Source organism: Ursus americanus, chromosome 16 (assembly GCF_024610735.1).
Source record: "Ursus americanus isolate L20-20 chromosome 16, mUrsAme1.1.p, whole genome shotgun sequence".
Classification (NCBI taxonomy): domain Eukaryota; kingdom Metazoa; phylum Chordata; class Mammalia; order Carnivora; family Ursidae; genus Ursus; species Ursus americanus.
Window position 1 is genome coordinate 995952 of NC_142142.1, and position 18750 is coordinate 1014701.

The 18750-nt window shown below is 43.8% G+C and overlaps 1 protein-coding gene across 1 annotated transcript in view; it reads right to left on the reverse strand.

Moving 5' to 3' along the window:
- Positions 1-5033, reverse strand: part of SWAP70 (switching B cell complex subunit SWAP70) — a 70163-nt gene extending 65130 nt beyond the window's left edge. The window contains exon 1 of the mRNA XM_087868045.1: positions 4837-5033. Coding sequence (XP_087724171.1) covers positions 4837-4935 — 99 coding nt within the window. The 5' untranslated portion in view covers positions 4936-5033. The remainder of the gene's footprint in view (positions 1-4836) is intronic.
- Between the last annotated feature and the right edge of the window lie 13717 nt (positions 5034-18750).

Genomic DNA, 18750 nt, shown 5'->3' on the forward strand with positions numbered 1-18750 from the left:
TCACATGCTACAGCCCAAGTGACTTCCTAAAGTGCACTTACCATGGCCCATCACCTCTCAGAAAACTTGGAGGCTCTACGGCACCTACCTCACGGACCCAGTACTCAGCGTCTTCCATGCATCAACCACAATCTATTTCTATTGCTTTATCACCAGCAATAACTCTCTCTTAAATATACATTGACACAGACACTCACATTCTGTACTGCAATCAAAATAAATTACAGAGAAGTCCCCATAATGTCTGATTAATCCTGTCTGCTGCAATAGTTCACAGGGATGCCTTGGAGCTGACAGCAGTCAACAAATATCCAGTGAATGAATGAATGAATCAATGAATGAATGAATAGAATGACTTACCCTTCCCTCCCGCATCTCTATATAATCACATCCTACCTGTCTTCAGAGTTCATTTCAAAGAAGCTTTGTTCATGAAATAATCTCACCAGTAAAAAGTAATCACCTCTTCCTCTAAAATCTCATGGCCCCTTATCTTCCAACCCACTCAACATCCTCTATCCAAAAATATTTGTTACTTATCTCAACCACCAGACTTTACATTTCTTTTTTTTTAAGATTTTATTTATTTGAGATAAAGAGCAAGTGAAAGAGAGAGGGAGAGAGAGAAAGCATGAGTGGCGGGGAGGGGCAGAGAGAGACAGAGAAGCAGACTTTACATTTCTTAAGGATAAGGTAACTGAGTAATATAATTGAGAGAGAGAACCAACCACCTCTAATAGTTGATTATTTTCTTAATTTGCCTACCAATATTTAAATTCTTTGAAGGCAAAAATTTGTATTTGTTTCTTTTTTCCCCCCACCTCTACTACCACCCCTAGCATTGGACACAGTATCTAACACATGAAGTGTCTATTACACAGTTAGTGAATATCTATTCATTGTGTCAAATATTGTGAAGGTAATTCAAAAAGGCAAATTCAAAAATATTTTAGAACGCCCATATAGTTTTACAAAGTGATAAGTTTTAACACTTGTTTTGGATATTTAGTCTGGTATTTAATAAACCAATTAAGAGCCTAAAAATACTAATCTTGTTATGAAATTAACATGGTACCTTACACAGAATAGACACATAAAAGGTTATTGCATGAAAAAATAAATGAACGAACAAATTAAGGTAAAAACACTACTCCTAGCCAATAAATCAGTGGACATTAAATTTCAGAATCAAAACAAAAGGAAAGATCTAAATAGAAATTTTTTTTTATATTTTCCATTCCAGGAAGACTGGCAAGATGAACAGAACTAAATCAATCCCAAAGTCTCTCAGTTAAGTAGACAAGGGACAGACAAAATACAATTGCACAGTTGCATTATCAACATCTCGTGGGTGAAGGTATGTACTGGGATTTAATACTTCTTGCCAGGCCTTTCAGTCAAAAATCCTTTTTCTATAAGCAGCCGCAAGGACAATTTCGAATGGACTGCAACTGAAGTAATAGAAACGTCTCAATTATGTCATCAATTAAATGAGAAAAAATGAAAAAACAATGGCTCAAAAGTCTGAAAATCCTGGTACTAGATTTAGCTACTACTTACAACTGGGAGTATGGGCAACCACCAAACATCACATAAGCTTAATCCACCCTATCTATAAAATTAGAGTTATCTGTGTGCCTGGGTGGCTCAGTCAGTGAAGTGTCTGCCTTGGGCTCAGGCTTAGGTCATGATCCCAGGGTCCTGGGATCAAGCTCCACTTTGGGCTCCCTGCTCAGCGGGGAGTCTGCTTCTCCCTTTCCCTCTGCCTGCTGCTCCCCCTGCTTGTGTGTTCTCTCTCTCTCTCTCTCAAATAAGCCAGCCAGGCATCCCAAATAAAAATTTTTTTAAAAAAGTGAGAGTTGGGGCGCCTGGGTGGCTCAATTGTTAGGCGTGTGCCTTCGGCTCAGGGTGTGATCCCGGGGTCCTGGGATCGAGCCCCACGTTGGACTCCTCTGCTGGGAGCCTGCTTCTTCCTCTCCCACTCCCCCTGCTGTGTTCCCTCTCTCGCTGGCTGTCTCTCTCTCTGTCAAATAAATAAATAAATCTTTAAAAAAAAAAAAAGTGAGAGTTATCTGGGAAGAAAAAACTATTCTTAAGAGATGCTTAAAATACGGGCCGCCTGGGTGGCTCAGTCGCCTGGATGGCAGTCGCTAAGCGTCTGCCTTCAGCCCAGGGCATGATCCTGGGGTCCTGGGATTGAGCCCCGCATAGGGCTCCCTGCTCTGCTGGGAGCCTGCTTCTTCCTCTCCCACTCCCCCTGCTTGTGTTCCCTCTCTCACTGGCTGTGTCTCTCTCTGTCAAATAAATAAATAAAACCTTAAAAAAAAAAAAAAAGGATGCTTAAAATAAAAATGGTGGTTAAAAGCAAAAAAATTTTAAAATTGTCTGACAAGGTTTTCAATGTGTGTAAATTAATAAATATGACAATTATAACATAAAGCGGAGAGGTTAAAAGGACTTAAATGGTGATAAGGTTTCCACATCCCTCTTAAAGTGGTAAAATATTAATTCTAAGTAGACTGAAAAGTTAGGTATATATTATCATCTCTAGAGCAGCCATTAAGAAAACTATACAAAGAAATATAGTCAAAAAAACTCAGTATTGAGGCGCCAGGGTGGCTCAGTCAGTTAAGCATCTGCCTTCAGTTCAGGTCATGGTCCTGGGGTCCTGGGATCAAGCCCCGTATTGGGCTCCCTGGTCAGCGGACAGCCTGTTTCCCCCCTCCCTCTGCCTGCAGCACCCCCTGCTTGTGCTCGCTCGCCCTCTCTGTGTCAAATAAACAAACAAAATCTTAAAAAAAAAAAACAAAACTCAGTATTAAAATGAAATACTAAAATATATTCAAATCATCTAAAATAAGGAAGGAAAGGAGAAACAGTGGAACAAAAAATTGGAAAACAGAAACCAAACAGTAAAATTAGTAGCCTTAAATCTAACCATATCAATAATTACATTAAATGTAAATGGTCTAAACACAACAATTAAAAGACAGAGATTGTCAGAATAGATTAAAGAACAAGACCCAACTACATCTATCTACAAGAAAGCCACTGTAAATATAGTGGTATAGGTAAATTAAAAGTAAAAACAGTAAGGGCACCTGGGTGGCTCAGTCAGTTAAGCATCTGCCTTTGGCTCAGGTCATGATCCCAAGGTCCTGAGATTGAGTCCCCCATCAGGCTCCCAGCTCATCAGGGAGTCTGCTTCTCCCTCTGCCCCTCCCCCCCACTCATGCTTGCTCTCGCGCTCTCTCTCTCTCTAATAAATAAAATTTTCTAAAAAAGTGAAAAGTAAAATATAGCTCTACTCATAATCACCAAAAAGGGGAAATAACACAAATGCTCAAGGGTTTTTATTAACTTGGGTACATCCATACAATGGATTACTTAATAAAAAAAGAATTATTAATACATACACACAATAACATGGATGAATCTCTAAGGGATTACCCTGAGTGAAAGAAGCCAGTGTCAAAAGGTTACATACCAAATGACTTCATTTACATGACACTGTGGAAAAGACAAAACTACAGCAATTAAGAACAGAACAGACAATTGGCTGATCCCAGCTTCAGGTGCAAGGGCAATATGAAAAGCTTTCTGGAATGACAGAACAGATGGAAACCTGATTTTGGTAGTAATTATAGAAATTTGTACATGTGTTAAAACTCATAGAACTGTACACCAAAAAAGTCAATTTTACTGTCATTTAAAAGTAAAAAAAAGATTAACAGAATGATCTCTGTGAACCCTTCCAGGCTATGATTTTATGAATGAGAAGAAGAGAGGAGTGTGAAAGGAAGATGAAAGGAGGAGAGCGAATACTAAATCCTAATGGCATAAAAGCCACTACTCATAAAAACCTCCTGATTACTGCACAAAATAAACAAAGCAAACCCAATCTTCAGAAATTCATTCCCAGAAGAGGCTAAGAAAACCAGACATTCAGATCCAAAATGTGGATATTAGAAAATGTCTGTGAATGGCTCTTCTTGTCTGTTTTCTATATTTTATACTTTCAAGAAGCTGCCAATTTCTCCTGGCGAAGTGCCACTTTCCTTGCTTGGGGTTACTCAATTTACAAGCATTCCTTTATTTATACCCTATACTCTCAAAGATGGGGTCTTTGGCAGTCACAATAAAGACTCTGCCAGAAAGATCAGGGCTCCTCACCCGGAACTAAGGTCCCTGCGGGGCGCAGCTCACGCGTGACTGACCTAAAGCCCCAAGGCGGGAGGTCTTTGTCACAGGTCAGAAAGCATCCCCTACCACCAAAGCCCCCAAAGGAGGAAGCCGCTGGAGCCCAGGCTCTGGGCACTTCTCCCTCCTCAGAACAGCCAGACTGCCTCGGGTGCAGCTGGCCGTTTTGAGGGCTGCGCGGGTGTGGAGCGTGCGCTCTGCAGAAGGCTCTGCCCAGTGACCTTGGGTAAGTCCCTTCCTCTTCCAAAGTACAGCGGTAATCTGGGTATTCTGTTTAAGGGAGCTTCCCATCGCCGTCTCCGAGTCCGGACTTTATGGGCACCCCCACCTCCCCGACAGGAGCCCGCCTCCCACTCCGATCCCATCCCCGCCTAACCCCCCCCCCCACCGCTCATGGGGAGCCCAGAGGGGACTTAAGTACCCGCCCGAAGGCACGGCCCGAAGGCAAGAGGGAGGCAGAACCGCCAAATCCCGGTCTCTGGCCCCTCTGCGCTGAGCAGGCCGCCCGGCCGCATTCCTGCTCACCCCTCCCTGGGGTCACCGCCCGCCGGGGCCGGCTTCCCCCACCCGGGGGTGCTGGAGCGCGCGCCGGGGAAGGCCGGAGTAGGGGCACCGGGGTCGGGGGGGGGGGCCCACCTTGAGCTGGGATTTAGAGACCTTGCCGCTGTGGTCCAGGTCGAGTGCGGTGAAGGCGTGCCAGATGGCCTTGAGCAGCTCGTCCTTTAAGCCCCCCATGGCCGCGGCGTGGCTACCCAACTGCCGGCCTACCTCGCCGACCCCAAGGCGAGTCTGACGCCCCTCCGCCAGCGCCGCCTCAGCCACCCGCCCTTCAGTCACCTGACCGCGGCAGGCCCCGCCCCCGCCAGGCCCCGCCCACCCGGCTCTGGCCCGGAGCCGGGCGCGCTGGGGTGGGAACGCGGGCTGGACTCGGGAGCGGACGGGGCTTCCCCCGCGGCGGGCCTCTCCGTCCGGCTTGGGCTCTGTGCACTATCCCGCAGGTCCCTCGTGTTACCCAGACCGCCTCGGGCCACCTTTGGGGCTTGCGTGCCCACCAAACAAGACCCCCATTCCGAGGAAAAATATGAGAGTCGGGGTGAGCAGCCAACAGCCCCGCGCCCCGCAGTGAAAAGAAGGAGCCCCGTGTCTGTCCCGCGGACGCGCCCCGTCTTGGAGAGAACTAACTGGAGCCGGAAAAGTCCCCGAGCAGGGGCGCCAATGCTAGCGCGGGGGAGGGGAGGCAGGGAAGGACTGAGGCGGGAAGGTTTATATTAATTTTTCAAACGTTTCTTGATGCCTACAGTGTCGTGGGCTGTGGGGGCACAGAGACGAGGGTTAAGGTTGGTTTAGAAGCCACAGAGTCGGCAACCTTTTCTCCGTAACCCTGTAACCCTCGGCTGTTGAGGGTCAGTTCACAACTTAGGGTTTGACCCCTGTTATTGTGCCGTTCCTGGTATTTCTGTGCTTGCACAATAGGAGTTATGAGAGAATTACAGCAAACCACTCCACCGATTTTACTAGTCAGAATGGGTGGACCGTTTAAAAGAACACATCCAAGCCTCTAAGATCGTCCTTGTCATCCGCTAACAATGGTCACCTGAGCTCTTTGGGCTTCGAATTCTCCGCAGGCCAGTGAGCATCTTGCACCAGCTGTTCTGGAGCGGTTCTTGTAGTGTTCACATCCTAGGATAATAAGGATTGCTGGCTGACTCCAATCTGATGAAGTCACCACGCAGTCAGTGCCTTGGCTCTCCAATCCAAGACTAAATCTGGACAATATGGGGAGAAGAACAAATACCAAGAGTTTTCAAAAGGAGATCATTCTCAGATCAAGTTTGGTTTTGTTTTCCTCTTTTATGTTTCTAAATACATACGTACCTTATAAAAAAGGAAAAGATCATCATAAGGAAGGGGGATTGGGAAAAAGCAGAAAAAGAAGGAACTGCTCAACGAGCTGGAGACCAAAGGGAACTTGGTGGGCCAGAGGAAAGGATAGCCTAGGTGAAGGGAGGGGGCAGAAGCAAAGGCGCTGCCAGGCCCTCCCTGTGAGGGCCCTTGAGGCCCTACCCCACTTTATCACCATTAGTCACGACTTATCTTGACGTGCCAGTATCATTTCTATCATTTATCTTCCCCAACTCCAGTCCAAATCTGCCAGTCAGGAAAAACACATGATTCAACCTTTAATTTCTGAATGCCGACTCAGTTTTCCCTGGGCAGTGACAAAAAAGAAACCCTCCTAATTCTCAGGGTTCAGCTTAACCACTAGATGGTTCTCTCAGTATCTGTTAGCACCAAACAGGTATTTCAAAGCATATATATATATATATATATATATATCACATGACTAGGACTTTCTGAACTTCCAAATACCCATTTCTCCCACAATCCCAATTCTTATAATCCAAACAAATTTTAAAGCAGAATTATGTCATGAAAAGAACTATGCTTTGGAACCTGTCAGATTATATTAGTTCTCTATTACCGTGTAACCAGTTAACCCTAAATTTAGCTTAAAACAATAATAAACATCATCTCAAAAAAGAAAAAAAATAAACATTATCTCATATTTTTCAGTGGCAGGGATGGGACACAAAATTTGTCTCTTTAATTCACAGTTCTTCAGATGAAGTGGAGCTCCAATCAAGGAGCCTCATACACCTGGACCTGACTTTGATGCAATCCTGGACTTCAAGGCAATTCCATGAAAGGGACACGAATTATAGTGGCTGGGATGAGGTAAGGACTATGGTGGATGGTCTCCAAGATGGCAGCAATTAACTCTGTTCCTTTCTATGGATCCGTTGACTGATCTAAATATCAAGAGGTAGTGGTGCCTGGGTGGCTCAGTTGGTTAAGCATCTGCCTTCAGGTCAGGTCATGATCCCAGGGTCCTGGGATTGAGCCCTGCATGGGGCTCCCTGCTCATCGGGAAGCCTGCTTCTCGAGAACCTCTCCCTCTCCCTCTGTTGCTCCCCCTGCTTGTGCTGTCTCATGCTCTCTCTCTGTCAAATAAATAAATAAAATATTTTTAAATAAATAAATAAAATATCAAGAGGTAAATCTAATTCCCCTCCCCTCGCGTATGAGCTGGACTGAGTGGCTCGTTTGACCAACAGAATGTGGCGGAAGTAACAGCTTGGGACTTCTGAACCAGATCACAAAAAGCCTTTCAGCTTTCACCTGGATTTCTTGAATTCTTACTCTTGGAATGCTCCCTCTTGGAACATTGCTGTCATGCTGTGAAAAGCTAAGGTCACATGGAAAAACCGCATGAAGAGAGAAAACAATGCTGGCCACATCCCAGCTGTTTCAAACATACCAGCCTAGACATCAGATATATAAATGAAGGAACCATCTTAGACGTTATAGTCCCAGCAGACACTACATGGAAAAGAACCCAACTCCCAGACATACGACCCCAGTCAAGCTGTCCCTATCATCTCCAGCCATTTTTGAGCCAAAACAGCTGAGGCCCCAGACATTGGGAAGCAAAGACAAACCATCCCTCCTGTGCCCTGCCCGAACTTCTGACCCACTGAATCATGAGCCTAATGAAATGGTAGTTGTTTCATGCCACTAAATTTTGAGTGGTTTGTTATGTAGCATTAGATAACTGAACAACAGTGAAAAGATAATGTTCCCAAAATAATGTTTCCTTCCCCCGCCCACCAAAGAAGATTCTGGTCTGGCCTACTCATTCTTCCCTTCTCCTGCCTTCCAGGAGGGTCCTACCTTCCCAGACTAGTTTTTTTTTTTTTTAAGATTTTGTTTGTTTATTTGACAGAGAGAGAGAGACAGCCAGCGAGAAAGGAAGGGAACACAGGCAGGGGGAGTGGGAGAGGAAGAAGCAGGCTCCCAGCGGAGGAGCCTGATGTGGGGCTCGATCCCAGGACTCTGGGATCACGCCCTGAGCCGAGAGCAGATGCTTAACGACTGCGCCACCCAGGCACCCCCTTCCCAGACTAGTTCTTAAGCTGTTTTTTATCATGGAGAGTTAGGAAGGAAGGAAGAGGGAAAGAAGACCACAATGCAGAAACTGGGGGGGGGGGGGAGGTGGACACGGTTGTTGAGAAGAAAGGAAAAGCAGCTCTCGTATGTAAAGGCAATGGGTGGGAAAAGGGGGACTCTAACAGGTCTCATGGAAGACTGCATAACTCCACAGCTATGGATAAAGGATTTGAAACCTTATAGATAAAGGATTTGAAACCTTTTCAAATAGGTTTGGCTGGATGGATTTTGATCTTGCGTTCAGGACTAGCTTAATTATGGCTAATACTTGTGGCTTCTAAGTGTTACAGACAAGTGGCATTCCCTCCCCTTGGACTGCATTCCAGGCCAGCCCGTGTTTTTCTGCTAAGTGCTACAAAGGAAAGGTATGGGTTGGTATGAGTGTGTACAGGCGGACATGCTGCTCTCTCAGAGACAGGGAAAGCTGCAAATGAGGAGTGACAGCTGAGTCCGGAAGGATGAGTTGTAGCTAACTGGGCCAAAGTGAGAGAAGAAACTTCCAGACAAATAACAGCCTGGACAAAGTGCGGTTTAGTCAAGAAACCCAAGTGAAAGCCAGTGTGGAGTATGGCGAGCAGCGGTGAGAGCAGAGATGTGAGAAGACGTTGGTGAGGTTGGCATCTGAGGCCAAATAAGCCAGGAGTGCCAGGCCTGTCAGTTAGGTCTGTAGAGCTCTTATCTTCCCCAGGGGTCTGAAATACCCTGTAATCAGTAGCACAATCTGGCAGCGAGAAGCAGAAATGCTGAACAACTGAGCCTGAAGTTGCAGGTGTGGGAGTAGTGTCCAGCCCCTGGCCACTCGGCTGCCGATAGCATCTTCATAACTGCCATACCACAGCTTTCCTGGGGACAAGGAGAATCTTCTGTTTCCACGGGAAATTTCAGAAATCGGTCCCAGAGTTTAAGTAGCACCTCAGGGAGTCAGGCCCACTCCACATCGTCACAGCCAGGTGACATTGCAGTGCCGTCAACTGGGAATAACAATAGCCCTCTCTGCCTCACGGGGTGGGTTATTGTGAGGAACAAATAAGATACCATCTGTGAAAGCACCCATAATCACTAAAGCCTATCCAAATGGGAGGGGCCATAGTGACGAACGAGAAGAGGAGAATAATAATAGAGTTCTGATGCCAACAAGGACAAAAATTTCTGAGGCTTTAGGGTTGGGTGGTTTGCTTAAGGTGAAAAAGCAGCAAAATTTGATCTTTTAACGATAAGAACCGTGTGACAGGGCTAATTCTTAAAGCCTTCTCAGACAACAGTAGATGGAGTTTAGGCTGAGCCCAACGTTCTATGGAATATTCTGATTTAATGATCTTCTACTGAGACCAAATCCAGATCTACTGACCCACTGAATGCATGAAAATCAATGTCGACATTACCCCCTGAGGATAGGGATAAGGGTAGGCTTCTCAAAGGTGGAGATTGAGTCTTGAAAATTAACAAAAGTTTACTGACAGCTGGAGAGGAGAAGGAAGGGCATTCCAGAAAGACGTAGCTAAATGTGCAGAAGTATGAAAGCCCAACCAAAAAACAAAAAGTTTGTGGGAGATGAAGGAGAAGGAAGAATGTAGAATGGTATTTCGGCTAGGGGCACCTGGGTGGCTCAGTTAGTTAAGCGTCTGCCTTCCGCTCAGGTCATGATCCTAGAGTCCCAGGATCAGGCCGAGTAGGCTTCTCTGCTCAGCACGGAGTCTGCTTCTCCCTCTCCCTCTGCCCCTCCTCCTCCCCCTGCTCATGCTCTCTCTCTCAAATAAATAAATAAAATCTTTTAAAAAAATGGTATTTTGGCTACATGATATTGTGATTTATGATAAGAAATATATATAGTTGACCCTTGAACAATGTGGGGATTAGGGGCACCGACCACCTCACAGCTGAAAATTCACGTATAATTTTCAACCTCCTCAAAACTTAACTGCTGATAGCCTACTGTTGACTGAAAGCCTTACGGATGACATGAACCGTCAACATATATTTTATATATGTATTATATACTGAATTCTTACAATAAAGTAAGCTAGAGAAAAGAAAATGTTGTTAAGAAAATCATAAGGAGGAGAAAATACATTTGTAGTACCTACCGTTTCAAAAAAAAATCCACATATAAGTGGACCCATGCAGTTCAAACATGTGTTGTTCAAGGGTCAACTGTATTTGGCCTTCTTCCAATCCCTAGCACAGAACTCCTAAAACCCATCAATTTCCTAAGTGATGAGAATAAGTAAATTGTCTTTTGTTATGTTAATAAACTTTTGGAAAGCACCTAAGGATGAGGGCTGGTTGCCGGTGGAGCCAACCGTATCACTAGAAGATTGGAACTTTCAGTCCCACTCTGACCTCCAAGGGAGGGGAGAGGGGCTGAAGGTTTAATCAAGCATCAATGGCCAGTGATTAAATCATTCATGTCTATGTAATAAGGCCTCCATAAAAGCCCAAAAAGACAAGGTTTGAAGAGTTTCTGGGTTCGTGAACCAGAACACACCCATGTGTGAGGCTCCAAACTCTACAGCTTCTGTGTGCAGGACTCTGTTTATCTCTTCATCTGGCCGTTCATTCACATTCTTTAAAATCTTTTGTAATATGCCAGTAATCTAGTAAGTAGACTGGTTTCCTGAGTTCTGTGAGCCACTCTAGCAAATCAACTGGACCCAAGGAAGAGGGGTGTAGGAACCTCTGATTTCTAGCTAGTCTGTCGGAAGCACTGGTAATAACCCATGCTTGGACTGGTGATTAGCATCTGACTTGTGGGACTGAGCCCTTAACCTGTGGCATCTGATGCTATCTTCAGGTAGATCATGTCAGAACTGACACCAGCTAATGTTGGAGAATTTCTTGGTGTAGGGAAAAAACCCACACATCAGAACTGGTTTCAGAATCATAGGCTAAGACACCTTGGTCTTTGCAGTCAGAAAGACGACCCAAGAGAGAGGGGTTTTTTTAGGTGACACTGAATACAAAAGCCAGATAGAGCCTCCAAATGAGTAGTAAAATCTACTAGATTTCACTTCTGGTAAAAAGACTAGACAGAGAGGAGGGGAATTTGGTAGAAAAGCAGTAGTGCAGAAATCAGGGACAGCAGCCAAACCAAAGCTCCAAACCCAAGGGTGGGAGGCAGAGCCTGAAGAAGTGCTGATTTGTACATGGTTCCTGTGATCAAAGGCAAGAGGGTGACCTGAGGGCTTATGGGTTAATGTTCAGTCCAGATGTGACATACAAGTAGATGGGTGGAGGAGAACAGCTAGAGAAACTAGGGCCCAGGGAACACCAAAACTTAAGGGGTGGTTGAAGAGGAGTCCTTGAAAAGGGCTAAGAAAATGCAGCCAGAGAGGTGCGAAGTCTCCCTAGCCTCTAGTACTTCTCTCAGCTCCGCTCTCCCTTCACAGTGGCCCTCATTCTTGAGTTAATTCTTGACCCTTCCCCTCCGCCCTCTCCATCAAAACTTCTGAGTGTAAGAAAGCAATCTGAGTTAAAGCGATCCACATTTAGGTTTGAATGACCAATGCTTCTCTACCTTCAGCCAGCCCTGAGTGTTAATCTCTAAGCATAAATTAATCTCCAGTGGATAAACTTTCAGCCTACTTGGGAATGGTAAAGAAAACTTCAGTTGTGGCCACCCTGGCTATTTACTTCAGACTGGGGGAGAGAAGCAGAGGAGAGAATTGAAAGCAGCTATAAAGCCCCTCTGAAGTCCTAATTTAGTGACACTCATGTGGTTCCCTCTTTCCCACCCCCCATTTTTATTTTTCATTTTTAATTTAATTTAATTTAATTTTTTAGTAGTTTGGGGCGTGGAGCCCAACGCAGGGCTTGAACTCACAACCCTGAGATCAAGACCTGAGCTGAGATCAAGAGTTGGACACTTAAGCAACTGAGCCACCCAGGAGCCCCTTCCCCTCATTTTTAATGGGGGGGCATCCATGGTTTGAATCTGCTGGAAATGTCAAACTGACAGCCATGCATACCTAGAAATTCTGGGAACCAGGACAAGCCAAACAGTGGGGTGTAGTTCAGTTTCAGGCTGAATATCCTTCTTTCTTCTTCCCCTTTATTCCCTCCCAGCAAGGACAGAACAATTTAGGCCCTCAGACTCCACACAGGAAACTGATATAGAGAAGAGGACATCTCTTTCCATCCACTCTCCTTCCGGGAGAGGCATCACACATCTTTTCTTCTGGTATGAAAAACAGTTTGGAGTTTCCTCAAAAAATTAAAAATAGAATGATCTTATAATCCAGCAATCTCACTCTGAGTATACATCCAAAGGAAATGAAATCAGTATCTTGGAGAGATCTGCATGTCCATGTTCATGGCAGCATTGTTGACAGCAAACACAATATGGAAACAATCTAAAAGTCCCTAAGTCCATTGACAGGTGACTGGATAAAGAAAATGTGGTATATAGTAAATATATAATGGAATATTATTCAGCCTTTGTAAAGAAGGAAATCTTGACATTTGTGACAACATGGGTGAAGCTGGAAGACATTATACTAACTGAATTGAGTCAGACACAAAAAGACAAATACAGCATGATCTCACTTATATGTGAATCTCATATAGTCAAACTCATAGAAGCAGAGAGTAGAATGGTGGTTACCAGGGATTGGGGGAAGGGGGAAATAGGAAGGTGTTGGTCAAGGGGTACAAAGTTTTATAAGATGAATACGTTCTGAAGATCAAATGCATAGAAATGTGAATATAGTTTTTAATACTGTATTGTATACTTGAAATTTGATAAAAGGGGTAGATCTTAAATGTTCTCAACGCAAAAAAACAGTAGCAAGGTGAAATGATGTATACGTTAATTAGTTTGATTGTGGTGATTATTTTTTAAATGTATTTTTTTAATTTATTTATTTACATAATCTCTGTACCCAACGTGGGGCTCAAACCCATGACCCCAACATGCTCTTCCAACTGAGCCAGCCAGGTGCCCGTGGCAATTATTTTTTAAGTTATTTGTACATCAGAACATCAAGTCATATACCTTAAATATATACAATTTTTATTTGTCATTTATACCTCAATAAAGATAGGAAGAAAACCAGCAAAATCCAAAAAAAGAAAATGAACAAACAAACCACATCTTTTCTTCCATTCTTCACTCATTTCCTTTCTTCCTCCATTTCCTTTCTTATTTTCTTCCTTCCATGAATAACCACTGAACATCTCCTCTGTACCAGGAATCGTGCAGGCGCTGGGAATCCACCAGTGAGCATACAGGTAGCCCTTCCTCTCAACCTAGACTCATAGTTGGGCGGAAGCTCTGTCCCTTCTGCTGGTGACTTGAAGGGCCCCATGTGGATGCTCCTTAGTTACCATTCAAGAACTGCTCAGTAGGCCCTCCTGCTCTTGCCCGTATTTCCAGTCTTTCCCCATCTCTCCGTGACCTAACTTTCAATATACTGGTAGAGTCATCCGAAGGTTTTACCTCCTGGGAAGCAAAGGATTGAGTTTGCAGAATCCGCTTTCTTTCTTTACGATACTTGATTAAAGCACCATCTTGTAACACATTATCGGACCCTCTTTTTTAACCTGGTAATTATGTGACCGTGACCATGAGATTAGTAATTTTTTTTCCTGTTCTTAGTACAATTCCTGCTTTTTTCACAATTTTTGGCTTGCTCACAGTTCACTGCATGCAATCTTTCCTCATTACACTGAGAGAAATACATATTTATATTTTATATGCAGAATATACATAACAGAAGAGACAAAACAGCCAAAAACATTGACATCTACTTTAAAAATAAAAATCCTTTTGTATTAATTACTTTTTTTAAAAGATTTTTTAAAATTTTATTTATTTGAGAGAGAGAGAGCACGAGCGAGGTGAGGGGCAGAAGGAGAAGCAGACTCCCCCCTCAGGAGGGAGCCAGATGCAGGACTGGATCCCAGGACTCCATCCCAGGATTGCGGGATCATGACCTGAGCTGAAGGCAAACGCTTAACCAACCCAGGTGCCCCTAGAGTTACTTTTTAAATACTTCTTTTAAACTTTTCACTTTGACTCACAGACTTTTACAAATAAAATCACTAACTGTAATTATTGTTCTTTTTGGTGCTCAAAAGAATCACAACGTGGCCAGTGGGAATCCTCTTATATTGGCTTCATTGCCCAATTAGCACGATTTCAAATATTTTTGGAAGCATCCTTTTCTTGGATGTTACAAGCCCCTCCTGATTTCCCCCTGCTTCAAGACTTGGAATTGGCTATGCTTCAAAAAGCTTTAGTTTCTGTTTAAGGAACATAACAGAATCCAAAATGCAAATGTTCAGTGTGCAAATCAATTTGGTAGTGAGTAAAGTTGTTTCCAGGTGACAGACCTGAAGATTGTTCTTTTTAAATCCATCAGTTTGGGGGCACCTGGGTGGCTCAGTCGCTTAAGCTGCTGCCTTCCGCTCAGGTCATGATCCTGGGGTCCTGGGATGGAGCTAGCCTGCTCAGCAGAGAGTCTGCTTCTCCCCTTCCCTTTGCCCCTTCCTCCTTGCAGCGCCCCCCTTCCCCGGCATGTGCTGTCTCTCTCAAATAAATAAATAAAATCTTTTTTAAAAATCCATCAGTTTGCATTAAAACCTTCCATTTTGGGACGCCTGGATGGCGCAGTTGGTTAAGAGTCCGACTCTTGATTTCAGCTCAGGTCATGATCTCATGATCTCAGGGTCGTGGGATTGAGCCCCAAGTGGAGCGCCATGGCAGGCTCCCCATTCAGTGGGGAGTCCGCTTGGAGATTCTCTCCCATTCCCTCTGCCCCTCCCCATGTGTGGTCTCTTGCACACGCTCGCACGCTCTCTCTCAAATAAATAAATAAATCTTTAAAAGAAAAAAACTTTCAATTTTTATCCAACTGGAAATTCCTTTTGTTCAAACATAAAAATATACTTCCTTAATATACCATATACTTCCTTTTTTAACCTCTCACTAAATCTATAATTATAACCTCTTCTCTTTTATCATCTTTATTTGAATCACCTATCACCATTCGGAAGTCTCTTGATTGATGCAAATTTGTTTGCATTCTTTTTCTGGTCCAAAATAAATTTAGTACTCAACTGTAAGAAAGATTTTCCAGTTAACTGTTGTTATCTATACCATGGTTATTTATAAATGACTTGTGCTCTGCTTCAATTCTAATCCTTTTTTTGTAAGAATTCTGGTATAAATATAAAACAAATGAATAGTTTAGTGTTGTAATCAACTCAACTTTGATAACAAAGCAACTCATATATTTCATGATTTGTTATTGTAATAAGATAATTCAGCGTGTATGGAAAAATTTATATATATATTTATATTTATATATATATAGATATATATTTTAAAGATTTTATTTATTTATTTGACACAGAGAGAAAGACAGAGAGAGACCGCACAAGCAGGGGGAGAAACAGGATCCCCACTGAGCAGGGAGCCGTTGTGGGACTCAATCCCAGGACCCTGGCATAATGACCTAAGCCAAGGCAGACCCTTACCCGACTAAGCCACCCAGGCATCCCTGGAAAAGTTTATATAAATATGATAATTGCACAGAAAGATAGTATGTTAAGGGTTAGACGGTAGGAGAGAAGGAAGGAAGGCATGAAGAAAGGAAAGAAGGGAGTGAGTGACTAATACATATGGCACATTTGTATTTCCAGGTATTCCGAACAACTGGGTCAATACGTAACAAAAGACAATAGAACCAATTATACAATACTAAGTAAAACTTTAAAAGTACATAATTTCAGGAAACCCCTTATGAAAGGTGTAGGTATGATCAATAACACTGATGGAGCGAGTAAAATTTAATGATTTAAAGGAGTCACGCTTCTATGTAGTGTGTAATTCCATTTGTATGAAATGTCCAGAGTCAGCAACGCCATACAGACAGAAAGTAGTTTGGTGGGTGCCCAGGGTTGGAGGAAGGGGGCATATGGAGAGTGAATGCTAACCAGTTCCTTATTGGAGCAATGAAAATGTTCTTTCTCTTTCCTTTCTTTTCTTTTTTTTAAAGTAGACCCCATGCGCAATGTGGAGCTTGAACCGATGATCCTGAGATCAAGAGTCGCATGCTGTACTGACTGAGCCAACCGGGCGCCGCTCCATGAAAATGTTCTAACATTGATTGTGTAATGGTGGCACAGCTCTGAAGATACTAAAAACCATTGAATTGTATACTTTAAATGGTCAGTTGTATGCTATGTGAATTTTATCTCAATAAAGCTGTGAAAGTGAGGGCAGCCTGATGTCTGGCAGCTCGGGTATAGAAGGGGCTACCCCTCCCCCCTCCAGCCAAGAATCAATTATACGTAACTCCAACCCGCAACCCGCATAAATAACCGAACATAAGTAACCTACAACGTCGGCCAGTATGAAGTGGTTATTTTAACTTGGGATCCACTAAAATTACTGTAACCCTAGAAAGTATCAAAATAAATATTACTTATAAATATAGGGATAACAAAAAAATTAAATCTATGGTTTTAATATTTTTAAATTAGATTAAACGTAGCTCTAGCCTCTGTGATGATTTTACTTTTGTGTTTCTGTCACTTGATGTATCAGGATGTTTGAAATGTTCAAAGAATTGATCTTACTGGGTTTGTGATTATAATTTAGATTGTTTAAGGGAATTTAACTAAGTCTATGCGGCGATCTTTAAACGGATTCCCCCACACTCACCCACTCTGGGATAATTAGTAAGAGCCAACTGGCCGTCCAGACGTCCTTGCCAGTGATTGGTCTAGGAATGGGCATGTGACACAACTCTGACCAATGAGGTGTAAGTAAAAGTCCACCGTGGGGCTTCTGGGAAAGGTTTCCATGGTCTCACCCCCACCCCGCAAAAAAGGAAATAAAAATCCCACTTCCTTCTCTGAAATGTTGTGTCTGGAGAGGATAATGCCACTGCAGCGGCCCCGTGGCGACAAGCCTGAGGTGCTGCCAGCGCACGGAGAAGGGCGGAACCAAGAGAATCCCAGCAAAGTGGAGCTGGAGCCCGCCGCACCTCGGGGCTTCACCTTGTGTGGAATAATTCGTTTCCTTATTAAGCCACTCTGAGTTAGGGTTTTCTGTTACTGTCACCCCAAAGGAATAGAAGTGGTAATCAGGATTTAAGTGTAAAAACGTAGTTTAAGAAATTTTTATTTTCTAAGTTTGATGAGGCATGTACGTTTGATAAACCGAGCCTGGGTTGTCTTGACACTGGGAGGCACAGAGAGTGTTCCTGGGCACACGCAGAAGCCCCTTGGACTTTGAAGAACCTAGAAGCAGTGCCAACAGACAAATTTCTTTTTTTTTTTTTTCAACAGACGAATTTCAAAGAGGGATTCATCCCCTTGATCCCCATATGAAAACCTACTGGTAACATGACACATGTCTTCAACTGTGGCATTAAATATAAACTCAGAGAAGACGGAGCTGCAGGAATCAGAAATACTGACTTCTTCTGGTATCATTTCTGGTGGAGGAAGAGAAATTAGAGAACCCAAAGGAAAAAAACACAAGTAGTCATGTTCTCCATCAATGACCAAAGGAGACTTCACAGGCCAAGAGTCCCCAGCTCAAATGCCTTTAGGGTTCAGGCAATTTCTGTGACTGAAATTGAGTGGAAGGGAGGCAGTGGGAAATGGTGGTCCCACCTAGAGGGAGCACCTCCGCCCAGACCCAGAGGATGTTATTATGAGGAAAAGCTACAGCTTCAGTGATGCCAGATCTTCCCCTTTTCAAGAAAAGCCAGAAACCTGGATCATATGAATTTTTAGATCAAGGCAACCAATTCAACTTCAAAAATAAAAACAAAACATTGTGTGGCCAAACAAAACACGTCTATAGGCTGCCCACAGGCTGCCAGTTTGCAACCTCATCCCATAGGTTTGCAGCATGCCCATAGAGCAGACACGTGTAAAAATTGAGACATCTGCCCTGGGCAGCCAACCAGGGCCACCATTCCCCTCCCACAGGTGCTTCTTAGACACTTAGATTCAGGGCCACCTAGCCGAAAAGAGGTGATTCATACCAATAGCCCAGCCAGAAGGATTAGCTGCAAAATGCACCTGCAGAGTTGAATGAATGATTTGTCACACGGGGCTGTTGAGATGTTGTCCTCTGGGGTGCCTGGGTGGCTCAGTCGGTTAAGCGTCTGTCTTTGGCTCAGGTCATGATCCAAGGGTCCTAGGATCGAGTCCTGAGTCGGGCTCCCTCTGCCCCACCCCCCTGCTCATGCTCTCTCTCTTTCTCTCTCTCTCAAATAAATAAAATCTTTAAAAAAAAAAAAAGTCATCCTCTGCTTCAATGCTGAAGACTGACACATAATTTGCATTTCAATCCTTGCCAGACCCAAATTGCATAACAGTGATGAGCCACAAATGTGATCGGTCCTGCTGAACTCCTTTGCTGTGTTCCTAGGCTTTCAAAATTAGGATCAACCATTCACTCACAGATGAAAGAATTAGAGAGAGAGAGAGAGGGAGAGACTGCTGGTCGCAGGAGTCTCATCACGCATCTCTGGGGCTTCCCAGCTTAGCCCAGCACAGTCCTCAGTCTGCAGGGGTCCCATG